At 46.4% G+C, this 13,157-nt stretch overlaps 1 protein-coding gene across 4 annotated transcripts in view; it reads right to left on the bottom strand.

The window, feature by feature from the left end:
• Nucleotides 1-13,157, bottom strand: part of LPIN1 (lipin 1) — a 143,228-nt gene that overhangs the window by 55,874 nt on the left and 74,197 nt on the right. For all 4 annotated transcript variants that reach the window (XM_025353947.1, XM_025353946.1, XM_025353948.1 and 1 more), the window contains 3 exons: nucleotides 5,613-5,813; nucleotides 3,511-3,606; nucleotides 17-324 (listed from right to left, as the gene is read on the bottom strand). In XM_025353947.1, the coding sequence (XP_025209732.1) occupies nucleotides 17-324; nucleotides 3,511-3,606; nucleotides 5,613-5,813 (605 nt within the window). The remainder of the gene's footprint in view (nucleotides 1-16; nucleotides 325-3,510; nucleotides 3,607-5,612; nucleotides 5,814-13,157) is intronic.

The following is a 13,157-nucleotide window of genomic DNA, read 5'->3' as shown; positions in this document are numbered from 1 at the left end:
CCTGGACGGTTATTACCTGCTGCTCTCCAGCAGCTCCATGGCCTCATCCGAGCTCATCTCAATGGGGAACATGTCCTCCTCCTCAGACGTGTTCACGCTGTCATCTCTCTTCAGGCTGTCCAGCTGGGACTTTCTCCTCCTTTTTCTTCTCTTCTTTACTACAGAGCTGCTTGACGGCGTCTCGCTGGGAGCGATCACTTGGGCTGGCATGCTGGCATCCAGGCCTCTTATCCTGTCCACAGAGCCTCTTTTCAGCTGACATTCCATTCTCGAAGCTCCTTCTGACAGGATGGGGGAGGTGGCCAGGTGCATGGGGATGACTTCCTGAGAAAAGAACACATTTTCTAAAAAAAGCCTCGTTAATTCGGGTGAAAGGAGCAGGGCCTTGCCAGAGGCCTCCAGGATTCATTTCAGAGGCCAAGTACCTCCTGGGGAGGGCCACAGCAGACAGCCCAGCTAGAGGCCACAGCCACGGTGACCAGGAGATGTGGCTGCCCAGTCTGGTAGACGATCAGAAAGCCAACAATGTGCTGAATGCCACTTTGTACTCAATCCTGCATTTATGTAATTTTAACAATGGGAGGTAATTCTCAGTGACCTCAAGCCTCCAAAATTCAACTTTGGCTGAAATATCCAGAGCACAGAGAAAAAAAATGAGCTTTGACTCACCATATTATGCTGAGAATTGGATGCACTCTTGCACTTCTATGTAGATGTGGGTGTGCGTGGGTGGGTGTGAGAGAAAGAAAGAGAGATAATGTGTATTGTGTATTTTTTATATGCACTGAGTTAAGACAATAATGATCTAAAAACCAAAAACACATAAAACAACCGACAGCCCCACCCAAGAACCTGCCTGCACCACAGCCCAGGGAGGGCCCTGAACATCGAGGAAGCAGATACTGATCCTCTCTTTAAAGACAAAAGGAAAAAGCACAACCTGTCCATTTAGTAGTTGTTTGTCAAGATTCAGCAGTTTTTATAAAACCCTAGTAATCATTTTATTAATGAATGCCTCGTTTTGTATGAGAAATTTGTTGACAATAAGAATATACAGAAAACAGAGGGAATAAATAAAAATGTGCTGCTGATCATTCAAGTAGGTTTGGAGAGCATCAGACACGCTGAACTATAACATCTACACCTGAGACATACAGCTGTGAGAGGTCATCTCACCTGGCGGCTGGACTAGACCAACTAGAGAAGCAGCACAAATTCTCAGGTCAAGAGCAGAGAAGGGCCCTTGCTGTCTGCGGGCCGGAATGGAATGGGCAGCCAGGCAGACCCCCGCAGGCACATGCAGCACCAAGCAGTGCTGAAGGACATAGGCTCCCCCAGCTTCCAGCAGCATCCCGGGGGTCCTAAGAGGCATCTGTATGTTGCTGAACATACTCTGGCCTCCAAGGCCCCACCCCCCCACCACAGGCACCCTGTCAGACCAGCAAGACCAGCAAGCAGGCCCTATACAGGTCCCGCTGCATGCTGGCCCAAAATGCTTCCTCAGCTCCGGCGGCCAAGAATCTATCTGAAGCCAGGTACAAATAGAAATTAAAAATGCAGGTGTCCACATGCAGTGGAAAGAGTTTCTGTCAAAGGCCATTAGGAACCAATTAGTATTTTCGGAGTCTTCCCATCTAAGAGAGGTGAAGAGCAGGTGGGCAGGGATCCCCAGTATCAACAGGGTTACTCTAGAACATGGAAGGGGAGATGCTGGGTCCTCCCCAGGCACCACCCTTCTGGGTGGGCAGGACGGAGGCAGTGCCTGGGACTGTTCTGTCCCGAAGCTGCAATTACGGACACTTGCTTTAAAACCTGGAGCTATAAAAAGCCATTCCTTTTTAATCATGGCTGCTTTCCTGGAAAGGAACTAGTTCAAGTCGATTTCATTCAGGAACCCCTATATTAGACCCCTTTAAGGTGCCTCATCTGTGAACAAAAGAGTTAAAGACGTGGTTTGTCTTAGTAGAAAACATAACCATAAATCATGACCTTGGATTTGGCAAAGGACTCTTACATGTATATGACACCAAAATCATGCACAACAAAAGAAAAAACAGCACACATTAAAAAGGTAAACACAAACTTTAAAAAGAAAGAAATTAGACTTCATTAAAACTAAAAACTTTCATGTTGCAAAGGACACCATCAAGAAAGTGAAAAGAGAACCCACGCAATGGAAGAAAATATTTACAAATCATATACCCGATAAGGGACTTGTACCTAGAATATATAATGAAGGCATACATGGCAGTAGTAAAAAAGAAAAAAAACACACACACACACAAACTAGCAAAGGATCTGAATAGACATTTCTCCAAAGATTCAGAAATGGCCAATAAGCGCATAAAAAGATGTCAGACACCACCAGTTATTAGGAAAATGCAAATCATAACCATAAAGAGATACCACTTCACATCCACTAGAATGATTAGAATCACAAAATCAGGAAAGTACTGGCAAAGATGTAGACACATCAGAACTCTTTGTGTGCTGTTGGTGGGAATATAAAATGGAACAGCTGCTTTGTAACACAGTCTGGCAGTTCCTCAGATGTTAAATGTAAAGTTACCACATGGCCCAGCAATGCCATTTCTAGGTATATAACCAAGAAAAATCAAATGCATGTGTCCACACAAAAACTTGTATACAAACGTCCACAGCTGCATTGTTTACAATGGCTAAAAGGTAGAAACAATCCAAGTTGTTTGTAATGATGAATGGAACAGATGAATGGACATGGTCTATGGATACAATGGAATACTATTCAGCCATAAAAAGGAATAAAATATTGATACATACTTAAACCTGGATGAACCTTGAAACATTAATCAAAAAAAACAGGCACAAAAGATGGGATACTGTAATTCCATTTAAAAGTTCAGAATAAGGAAATCTATAAGAGATAGAAAGACTAGTGGTAACTTAGGGCTCAGGGGTTGGGGGTAGAGTATAGGGGAGGTGATATTTAAAGGGTATGGTGTTTCTTTTGGGGGTGATGAAAATGTTCTAAATTTGACTGGTGGTGATAGTTGCACCTGTCTGTAAATATACTAAAACCACTACGTGTACACTTGAAATGGGTAAATTGTGTATATGTGACATATATTTCAATAAAGCTACTAAAATTTTTCAAATTTTTTTTTAAAGTAATTCAGCCACTCACTTAATAAAAGAACATTGGGCATTTGAGATTTGACACACCAGTGTAATCTGTACACCTCTGACAATGGTCCAGGCCCATGTGTGAAGTCCATCCCTCTGTCTCCTGGGAAGTAGTTAGCAAACTGAAGCCAGCCAGGAGAGCTGAGTCTGTGTGGACTCAGCACACCCCCAGGCCATCTGGCTCAAATCCCTCATACAGATCAACGCCCACTTGCCCACTTTTCTCTGCCCCATTGTCCACACAGCCAGGGCCAGTATTACTTTGCACAAACTTCCGCGGTATCTCCAGATAACCATTGCTCAAAGCTCAAAACTAGGAAGTAACCCTGACCACCCAGCCTTCCTTACCTGATCATTATCTGTTTCTTGAACAAAAAATGCTTCTCCATTATCTCCCAATTTCATGTGCAAATCCACAGATTCCCCATTGATTTCTATGTCAACCTGAGGGGAAAAGATGGTTAAGAAAAGAATGAGCTGCCTTCACCAGAACAGGAGACCTCATGGGGAGAGCCAAGTCTCTGTGGACAGGCTGTCGTCACATATACCCTGAAGTGCCGCACAACTCCCAGTCTCAGTCAGGCAGTCCCATCCAAGGGAACGGTCACTTGAGCACTGGAGGAGTTCTGGGTTCGGGAGGGCAGGCCCCTGACCAGGAAAGAAGGAACCCAAAGCAGTAGGTTGGTGCAAAAATAATTGCGGTTTTGGCCATTATTATAATTATTAAAAATAGTGGCAAAAACTGCAGTTATTTCTGTAGTAAGCTAATAGAAAGATTCCTCTGAGACCACCTGGTCTAGCTCCTCCTTTTTCGGCTGAGGAGCTAGGCCAGACAAGAGGAGTGACCAGACCAGGGTCACACGGCTGGTGAGAGTTCAAGCTGCAATCAAAGCTTCCCCAGCCCCAGACATTGTAAATCACACCCTGGAAAACTCACCAACTATTGGCTGGGATCCTTCACCCATACTCAAGGAAGAGCTTCCACTTGAACTTAACTCAAAGAACGAATCATGAGACATCATCCCAAAATCCACATTAGGTGGGGGCATGAAATGTCTATTTGTAAATATTTGTTTCTCTCCATTTGTGTGGCAGATTGTCTTCTAAAACTGGCCACATCAATATCCCGGTCCTACCTGCTCTTCCAGAACCTTTGCCACTCCTGAAAATAAACTAGAAATAAAACTCTAAGCTCACAACTGACTGAATGGACCCCCTCTCGGTCAAGGAGATGCCAGAGAAACCTTGAGAACTGAGTTCCAGGCCATGATGGAATGCCAGATAGGACATGCTTCCTCATACCCCACCTCAGTAACCGCCATTTCAAAAGGGCCAAACAGAAACCAGCCCTTTCAAAAGACTCTGCACTGGTATCAGCAAAAGAAGCGGCTCTGCCTTTTTTTTTTTTTTTTTTTTGGGGGCCTGATAAGAGCCCAGGAACTAGTCCTGACCCATCTAGGGAGAATGTGCCCTGAGGGTTTTCCCTTCCTCTGCTCCACCCTTTGATGTCAGACACCAGAAAACTCCACCCTTGGCTGGTGCTAGTGCCATCATGTTTTGAACATGGGTCCCATGGAGAGGCATGAAACTCAGCTGCACATGTGCATGTTTTCCTCTCCTGAACACTCGTGACCCCCCTCCTGTGGCTTATTAAATATGTAGATTCTGTGATCCCAGAAATCCCTGGTCTCTTTGCCCCTCCTTCAAAGCGTCTGTTTCTGCTTCTGGCTGGAGGCTACACTTCCCAGCCTGTCAGAATTGGCCACCCAGCAGGCAAAGCAACGACCTAGTTCTCCTCTCCAAATGTATGAACTTTATCCTTCTTCTATTGACACCACCAAGAAAAGCCTATTTCTCCTCCCCTTAAGCCCAGGCAGGCTTGTGATGGTCCCAACCAGTAGAGCACAGCAGAGGTGATGCCATGTGGCTTGCAAGGCTAGGCCATAAGAAGATCCAGCATCTGCCTGGCTTCCTCCCTCTCAAGATGCTCACCTCACCACTGCCACTGTGTTATGGGGTGCCCTGGCCACGTGGAGAGGCCATGGGTAGTTGGTATGACCAACAGCCTCAGCGAAGAGCCCAGCCAAGAGCCAGAATCAACCACCGGTCACAAAGAATGTGAGTGTTCAGATGATTCCAGCCCTCAGCCTTTGACCTTTCCAGCTAAGGCCCCAGAGAGCAGAGAAAAACCATCTCACTGTGCTCTGCCTGAATTCCTGACCCACAGATACAGGAGCTTAATAAACAGTGGTGTGTGCCACGGCACTTTAATTTACACAGCCATGCTAACTAGAATAATTTCAATTAGTCACTGTCAGTTCCATGACTGACCATTTCCAACGGAGACCTGAAACTCTGGGTCCGAGAGTACAAGACAGGTGGCATCACCAGAGTGCAAGGGCATTCTCTAAGGAGAGCCAGTGCCAGGTCCCCGTGCCCTGAGAGCTCACCACTTTCTCTCGGGAGCGCAGGACGCCCATCTTCCCAAAGCGGACGTGGAAAGGGGAGCATTGGAGGTTTCCATTGGGCTGGCGGATGACAATGATGTCAATGCACCCCGAGAGCGTGGCGGGGTTCAGCCCCTTGTAGAGCTCCTTCACGGTGACAAACACCTGGCCGGCTAACTGCCCCACGTAATTCATGGTCTGTGCCTGGAAAACAGACAAAAAACACACACACAGACACACAATTAATCAAAGGAAGAGCCAATCAAAATGAACTACTCACCATTTTAAAAACATAGATTACACACTCAACTTTCAGCTTATCTCGTTTCTGGAATATGCTCCGTCCACCCCCATGGCCCATCAGGGTCCATCATGGCCCATTACAGCCCATCAGGGCCCATCAGGGCCCATCACGGCCCATCAGGGTCCATCACGGCCCACCAGGGTCCATCACAGCCCATCACGGCCCATCAGGGTCCATCATGGTCCATCACGGCCCATCAGGGTCCATCACGGCCCATCACGGCCCATCACGGCCCATTACCCCAACTCCCACAGCAAGCCCACCAATCTCTACTCTCCCAGAGTCCAGCACAGACAGCCTTGACCCCACGACATCTCATCTCAGTTGTCCCGGGCCCTGTCTCCTCTGCAGTCCCATGAAGCTTGTTTATATTGTCCTTAGGACCACTGCCACCTGCCCCTTCTTCTGTCATGATGGACAGGTTTTGCACACTAAATCTCAAGACTGTAGAGGAAAGAGACTATTTCATACAGCTTAGGATCCCCCACCATGCCAATCACAGTAGCTACTTGATATTAGTTGAAAAACAAATGACTGTTTTTACTGGAGAAGGGAAATGAAGGATTTTTGTTTGTGACAATCTCCATGTGGCCTTTGCCTGTGTGTCTGACTTCTCTCCACTGCTCTCCAGCGCAGGGAACACCAGTGCTCTGGGCTGCTGGCCGGCTATCAACTGCAATCCACTCAGCAAACATTCAGGCCATCTCCTCTACAGGGCCTGGGGCCACAACACAGAGATAAAGAAGAAAGTCCTGTCCCCTGGAGGGACTCACAGGCTCATGAAGGAAACAGAGGTAATATACAAGGAACTAGCAGGGCATAGTAGCTCATGCCTATAATCCCAGCACTTTGGGAGAATGAGACAGGTACATGGCTTGAGCCCAGGAGTTTGAGATCAGCCTGAACAACATGGCAAAATCCCATCTCTACTAAAAACACAAAAATTAGCTGTGCGTGGTGGTGCGTACCTGTAGTCCCAGCTACTTGGGAGGCTGAGGTAGAAGGATCACTTGAACCCAGGAGGTGGAGGTTGCAGTGAGCTGAGTGTGACTGGAGTGCAGTAGCACACACGCGCACACACACACGCACACACAAACTAAAATAAATATCAGTGTCGCTGAATTTGTTTTAAGTAAACACTAAGGGAGTTATGATCAAGGAAAGAAGGTGCATCAGAGGAGCTGGCGCTGGAGGCGGGCTTGGAGGAGGACATCTCAGATGTCAGATGAGAAGGTGGACAGGGTACTGCGGGACAGTGAGAGGTTCATGCAGAAGCATGGAAGCTTCAACTACCAGACTGGAAGAGGGAGCTGTGCCCAGAACAGAGAATGTGCAGAAGGGAAGGATGGAGAGTGGGAAACCGTGCCAGGAGATGCGGGTTCTGCTGTGTGAGGCCATCCGATTCTGGAACAAAATGACACTTTGATTCAAGATTTAGCAAAAGCATCACCGTAACAATGTAAAGACTGGCAAGAAAAAAACTTGATGGCAGGAAGGCTAGGAGAGAAATGATTTCCCGCCTGGAAAGGAGGTAGAGACAGAAGAAACAGAGGGATAGGGACAGGTCAAGAGATAATCTGGGTTCAAGGCAGCTGGACTGCGAGCCACCACTGTGCTCTGGCCTTCTTTTCGTAGCTCCAGATCCCTGACCACCTGGTGCAGTCCACGCCTGCCCACATCACTGTCCACTCTACTCAGCTCTCAGCTCCCATCCTTCTGCCGTCACTGTGCCCTGCTGTCCTAACCGCTGGTCTTGACTGGCCCATGGCACTCACATCTTATCCCTGGACTGGGTCATGGCAGGCAGGAGTCCTCCAGCCCTCCTCTCTCCACTCCTTGCTCAGCTTCGAGGGTCACACCATCAACCCTCCTCTGGCCCTTCAGGGACGTGGCACCTCTTAGTGGTCGTCCAGTCTCGGGAGTCTCTTCTTTCCAGCTCTGACTTATACTCCAAGGCTGAGTCCCAGACTCTCTTCTCCTCTCCCGTTTATTCACCTGATGCTTTGGTGGATTCGTGAAGCCACGTGGTTGCAAATACCGCCCCAACAGGAAGGATTTGCACGACGTAACTTCCAGTCCACCCCGAGACCTCACCCCTCCTCCTGGTCCACACTGCTGCCATTCTTCAAGGCGACTATCCCAGGACACATGTGACCACACAGACAACACCCCCACCTCAGCTCACCTACAGACTCCAGGAAACACCACGTGTGTGAACCTGTGGCTCACAAACCTGCCGTGTAGACAGGTTGGTTCTGGGAGCTTTTCCTACCATTCAGTGGCGCCGTGATATTATGATGTAAAAGGAAATATATATTTTGGTCTCCATCCCCAGATCCCAGCCAGAACTCCTAAACCCCTTATAATTTCTAGGAATGTCTTTTGTTATGATATTTCGCTTTCTTCCCCTGCTCCTGAAACAGCCCCTTAGCTCCAGAGCTTTATTGCTCTGGTGAAAGGAGCGTCTTTCCTCACTCAAGATAAGCCCCCTTCGACCACACCAAAGTTTAATCAGAGGACTCTCGGAGGATGGGGGCTGGGCCAGCTGCCAGAGGAACTATCTGTGATAAGCGTTGGTGCCTTCAGCCACTCCCCACCCCCCACCCCATCCCCAACCTCCAGGGAGGGGGAGGGGAGGGAGATTAAGTGTAATCAATGGCCGATGAGTGAATCAATCTCGCCTGTGTAATGAAGCCTCCATAGAACCCGAAAGAAACGGGCTCAGAGAGCTTCCAGGTTGGTGAACACGTGGCACTGCTGGGAGGCTGGGGTGCTGGAGAGGGCATGGAAGTACCACTGCCACCCCACCACCCTATCCTGTGCACCCTTCCACCCTTCCACCTGGCTGCTCCGGAGTTTTATCCTTTATAACAAACCAGTGGCGATCAGTAAACTGTTTCCCTGAGTTCCGTAAGCCGATTCACAAAGGAATGAACCCAAGGAGGTGGTCATGGGAACCCCTGATTTATAGCCAGTCAGGCAGACGCACAGGAGGCCCAGACTGACTGGCATCTGAAGTGAGGGACAGCTTGTGGGGATGAGCCCTTAGCCTGTGGAATCTGATGCTAACTCCAGGTAGACCGTGTCTGAAATGAATTCAATTATAGGCACCCGGTTGGTGTGCTCGAGAGCTGGAGAACTGCTTGGTGTGGAAGAGACACACACAGGTTTGGTGTCAGAAGTGTGTATGAGAGTAGAGGAAATTGTATGGTTTGTTTGTTCTTTTATGAGCTACATTCTTAAGGCCAAGGATAAAGCTTTGGTCTTTCAAGTTAAAAAAACAAAATATATCTTTTGTATATCTTACCCCAACTCCTATGAAATAAGCAAAAGTGAGATCAGCACACCCATTTGCAAATGACGCTCAGAAGTGGTCAAATCCCCTGCATGCAGGGGCTAGTAAGAACTGAGGATTTAATTCTAATTTAGAACAGGCCAGAGAACCAAAAGTCATGAATGATACCTACAAAGGAAAGAATGCAAGAAGCCCTCTCAGGTGCATTTTACAATCTTAAATGAAGCTCTCTGTACTGATACACCTCCTCTCTCAATGGAGGACACAAGCCCAGCCCTTAGCAAACACACTCAGGGAGGAACACACATCTGCCTTCCTTTTCACCTGGGGGTAAACGCCAGAGCCCAGCTCCCCCTTCATCTGTCCTGCTAATATGTCACATATATATAAACATCAAAACACACATTTCTCTAAGTTCACGAGTGGTGCGGGTTTAACTTCATGCAAAAAAGGTGCGGTGGGATGCTTCCTGAAAAGATGTACAATATAAGAAATGATTCTTTATAACCCTGATACTTCTTATTCCTTCCATGTTGAACTTAGATTTTAACATGTGTTTGGTAAGAGAGGTAACCCTCTAACTCTAAAACTACGTGCAAGCAGTATTAATAACATCTTTGTACAATTTCTTTCATATACATTATCTCCTGCTGACTCTCACGATACCCTGTAGGAATGCAGCCTTTCAGATGGTAAAACCAGAAGACAGCCAAAGTGCAATGAAGATTGCAGGGCTGGTGAAGAAGGGCTGTCTGGACTGACATGCCCAGTTTCACCAGACTGGAATCCAGGTCTTTGGATTTTGAAGTGACCTCTCTTTCGGTTCTGTGAAGCCCTTTCTCATGTTCCCCATCTCTTTGCCTTCATCACCCTTGCAGGTGAGCTATGTTTGTCACCGAATGAGACCAACTCCCCAGCAGTGAGGCCCCAACCCCAGGCCAGCACATCTAAGAACTACTGTTGATATTTTTTTACTCGTAAGAAAGAGAAAGCTCATAACTGGATAGCATTACCACATCTCTGCATCCTAGCCTCTCCTCTGCAAAGGGGGCATGTTGGCCTGGGTGACGTGCAAGGTCTAATTCCAGCTCTATCTGTTCCAAGACAAAGGCTGCACTCCTTAGTTCTTAGCAACTGAAGAGGCATCTTTAATAATTTAATGTTGCTCTGCTCTCTTGTTCTCAAGAACAAGCATCCTTGCCCCTCTTCAGTGAGCAAACTCAAGGTTACTGCTCAGAATCCAAGAATTTGGAAGCGAGAAGGATCCTTAGTTGTTGTTCCAACAACCTCATTTTTTAAAAGTAAGCCCAGAAATGGGAAGTGACCTAGCAAAGCTTTCTCCATGGCAAAGACAGAGCCAAGACTCCAATTTCCTCTGTGACCTTCCCACTGGATTGGTCTGGAGTATTTTCCTACCACAAATAACCAGAAGGTGCTTTGATATCCCCAGCTGTGGCTTTAGCTTAGATTAATGGTGCTCTGATATCTTTAGTAGTCCCCTCTATTGAATAACTTCTTTGCAAATCTGAAAATACCTCAATTTGAAAGCAGGAAATCTTCTCAATAATTCTCAACAAGTGACAGGGTCACGGGCTCCACCTGGCAATCTGTTGTCTGTTCCTAGGAACTCAACATCTACACCCTGGGCCTGCCTTAACAACCAAGCACTGAAAGTTTTTAAAAGGGTGAATACCACCACCTCACATCTATTAAGATGACTACCATTAAAAAAAAAAAAAAAAAAAAAACAGAATATAACAAGTGTTGGCAAGGATATGGAGAAACTGGAACTCTTGTGCACTGCTGGCGGGAATGTAAAATGTGCAGCCACTTCAGACAATAGTCTGAATTCATCAAAAAAATAAAAATAAAATTAGCTTATGATCCAGCCATTCCAGTCCTGGGTATATATCCAAAAAAACTGAAAGCAGGTCTCGAAAAGATATTGGCACACCCATGTTCGTGGCAGCATTATTCACAGTAGCCAAAAGGAGGCAGCAAACCCAGAGTGACAGATGAATGGAAAAGCAAAATGTGGTCTATCCATATCATGGACTATTACTGAGCTTTAAAAAGAAAGGAAATTCTGATACATGCTATTGTGTGGATGAACCTTGAGGACAGTAGGTTAAGTGAAATAGGCCAGTCACAAAAGGACAAATGCTGTATGATTCTACCTATATGAGCTACCTTAGGCAGACAAACTCATAGAAACAGAAAGAGTGATTACCAGGGGCTGGGGAGAAGTGGAATATAGGGAGTCAATGTGTGTTTAATAGGTACAGGGTTTCCATTTTGCTACTGAACCATACACTTACAGATGGTTAAAATGGCAAACTTTATGTTATGTGTATTTTATCACAATTAACATTTTTTTTAAGAACTGGGGAGAGGCCAGGTGCCGTAGCTTACTCCTGTAATCCCAGCACTTTGGGAGGCCGAGGCGGGCGGATCACGAGCTCAGAGATGGAGACCATACTGGCTAACATGGTGAAACCCAGTCTCTACTAAAAAAATACAAAAAATTCATCGGGTGTGATGGCGGCGCCTGTAGTTCCATCTACTGGGGAGGCTGAGGCAGGAGAATGTCGTGAACCCAGGAGGCGGAGCTTGCAGTGAGCAGAGATCGCACCACTGCACTGCAGCCTGGGCGACAGAGAGAGACTCCGTCTCAAAAAAAAAAAAAAAAAAGAATTGGGGAGCGAGAATATTGTATTAACCAGAACTCATTTCAGGAAGCCAGGATATCATTTGGTTAAATAATTTCTTTGAAAGAGAACTTGGGGTGGAGGGGGCAATCCCTCTCCCAGGAGGCACCATGCCCTTTAAGGCATCGGGTGGGCCCAGTCACTCCAGGCACCTGTTGCCTGGAGGGGTGCTGGCAGGTTAGAGGCGGCCAGGCTCTTCTTTCTCTGCCCTTCCTCCAAGCTCTCTTCTAAATAAATCCTGGACAGATGTTTAAAGAATACAAGAATAAACCAGCTGAGCATAAATTCCCAAATTTTACTTTCAGTTATGTTTTGAGTAAAAGGTTCAAGGAAGAAGCCAACTTACCTGAAGAAGCCAGACAAAACCAGCCAATCAACCCACCTCCCTATACCTGCCCGTTAATCTCATGACTGTCTTTGGTGTTGGTTTCCTGCTGTCTGCTAAAACACGTGACCAAGCAGTGAGGGGAATATCTGCTTTATAGAAGAAAGTATCTTAATTATTTCAAGGGTGACAAACAACAAACAAAAACAAAACCTGCAGAGGACCAAACGGAATGCTTCAATTTCCAGTGGCTTTCAGATGCCTGCTATTCACTCACCCCATACCAAATTCCTTTTAAACTTACTGATTTTAATCTTAAAATTTGGCAGGATATAGCAGCTTCACCTGACAGGATTTTATTTACCACTCGAAACAGGATTCCACAACCCCTAGTTCAAAAGTTTTTGACGGAGAACTCAGCCAAATCTTACAAATATCCTTTGGCAAGACTGGGGTTCTCTAAGTGTGGATTTTCAGAAAAGCTCTAAGGTTAAGAAATGTAAGTTTTTTGAATGTGACATCTTCTAGCTTGACCTTCTGAAATAATACAAATTTTCTGAGGTTATTACATCCCATTGGAATACTATCTTTCCAGACATCTCTGGGTTAGAAACTGTTTTTATGTTAGAACCAAACAGATAATATACCAAAGAACATAAACATCTACAAGCATATTCCACTTAGAATTCTACTTATGACATTAATAATAAATAGCAAGCTCAACTCGAATAGCATTGATTATTAAAAACACATATGGGGCCGGGCGCGGTGGCTCAAGCCTGTAATCCCAGCACTTTGGGAGGCCGAGACGGGCGGATCACGAGGTCAGGAGATCGAGACCATCCTGGCTAACACGGTGAAACCCCATCTCTACTAAAAATTACAAAAAACTAGCCGGGCGAGGTGGCGGGTGCCT

The sequence above is a fragment of the Theropithecus gelada genome, chromosome 13 (genome assembly GCF_003255815.1).
Source record: "Theropithecus gelada isolate Dixy chromosome 13, Tgel_1.0, whole genome shotgun sequence".
Classification (NCBI taxonomy): Eukaryota; Metazoa; Chordata; class Mammalia; order Primates; family Cercopithecidae; genus Theropithecus; species Theropithecus gelada.
Note: the sequence above shows the minus strand (reverse complement) of the source record. Positions and strands in the feature narration are given on the sequence as shown.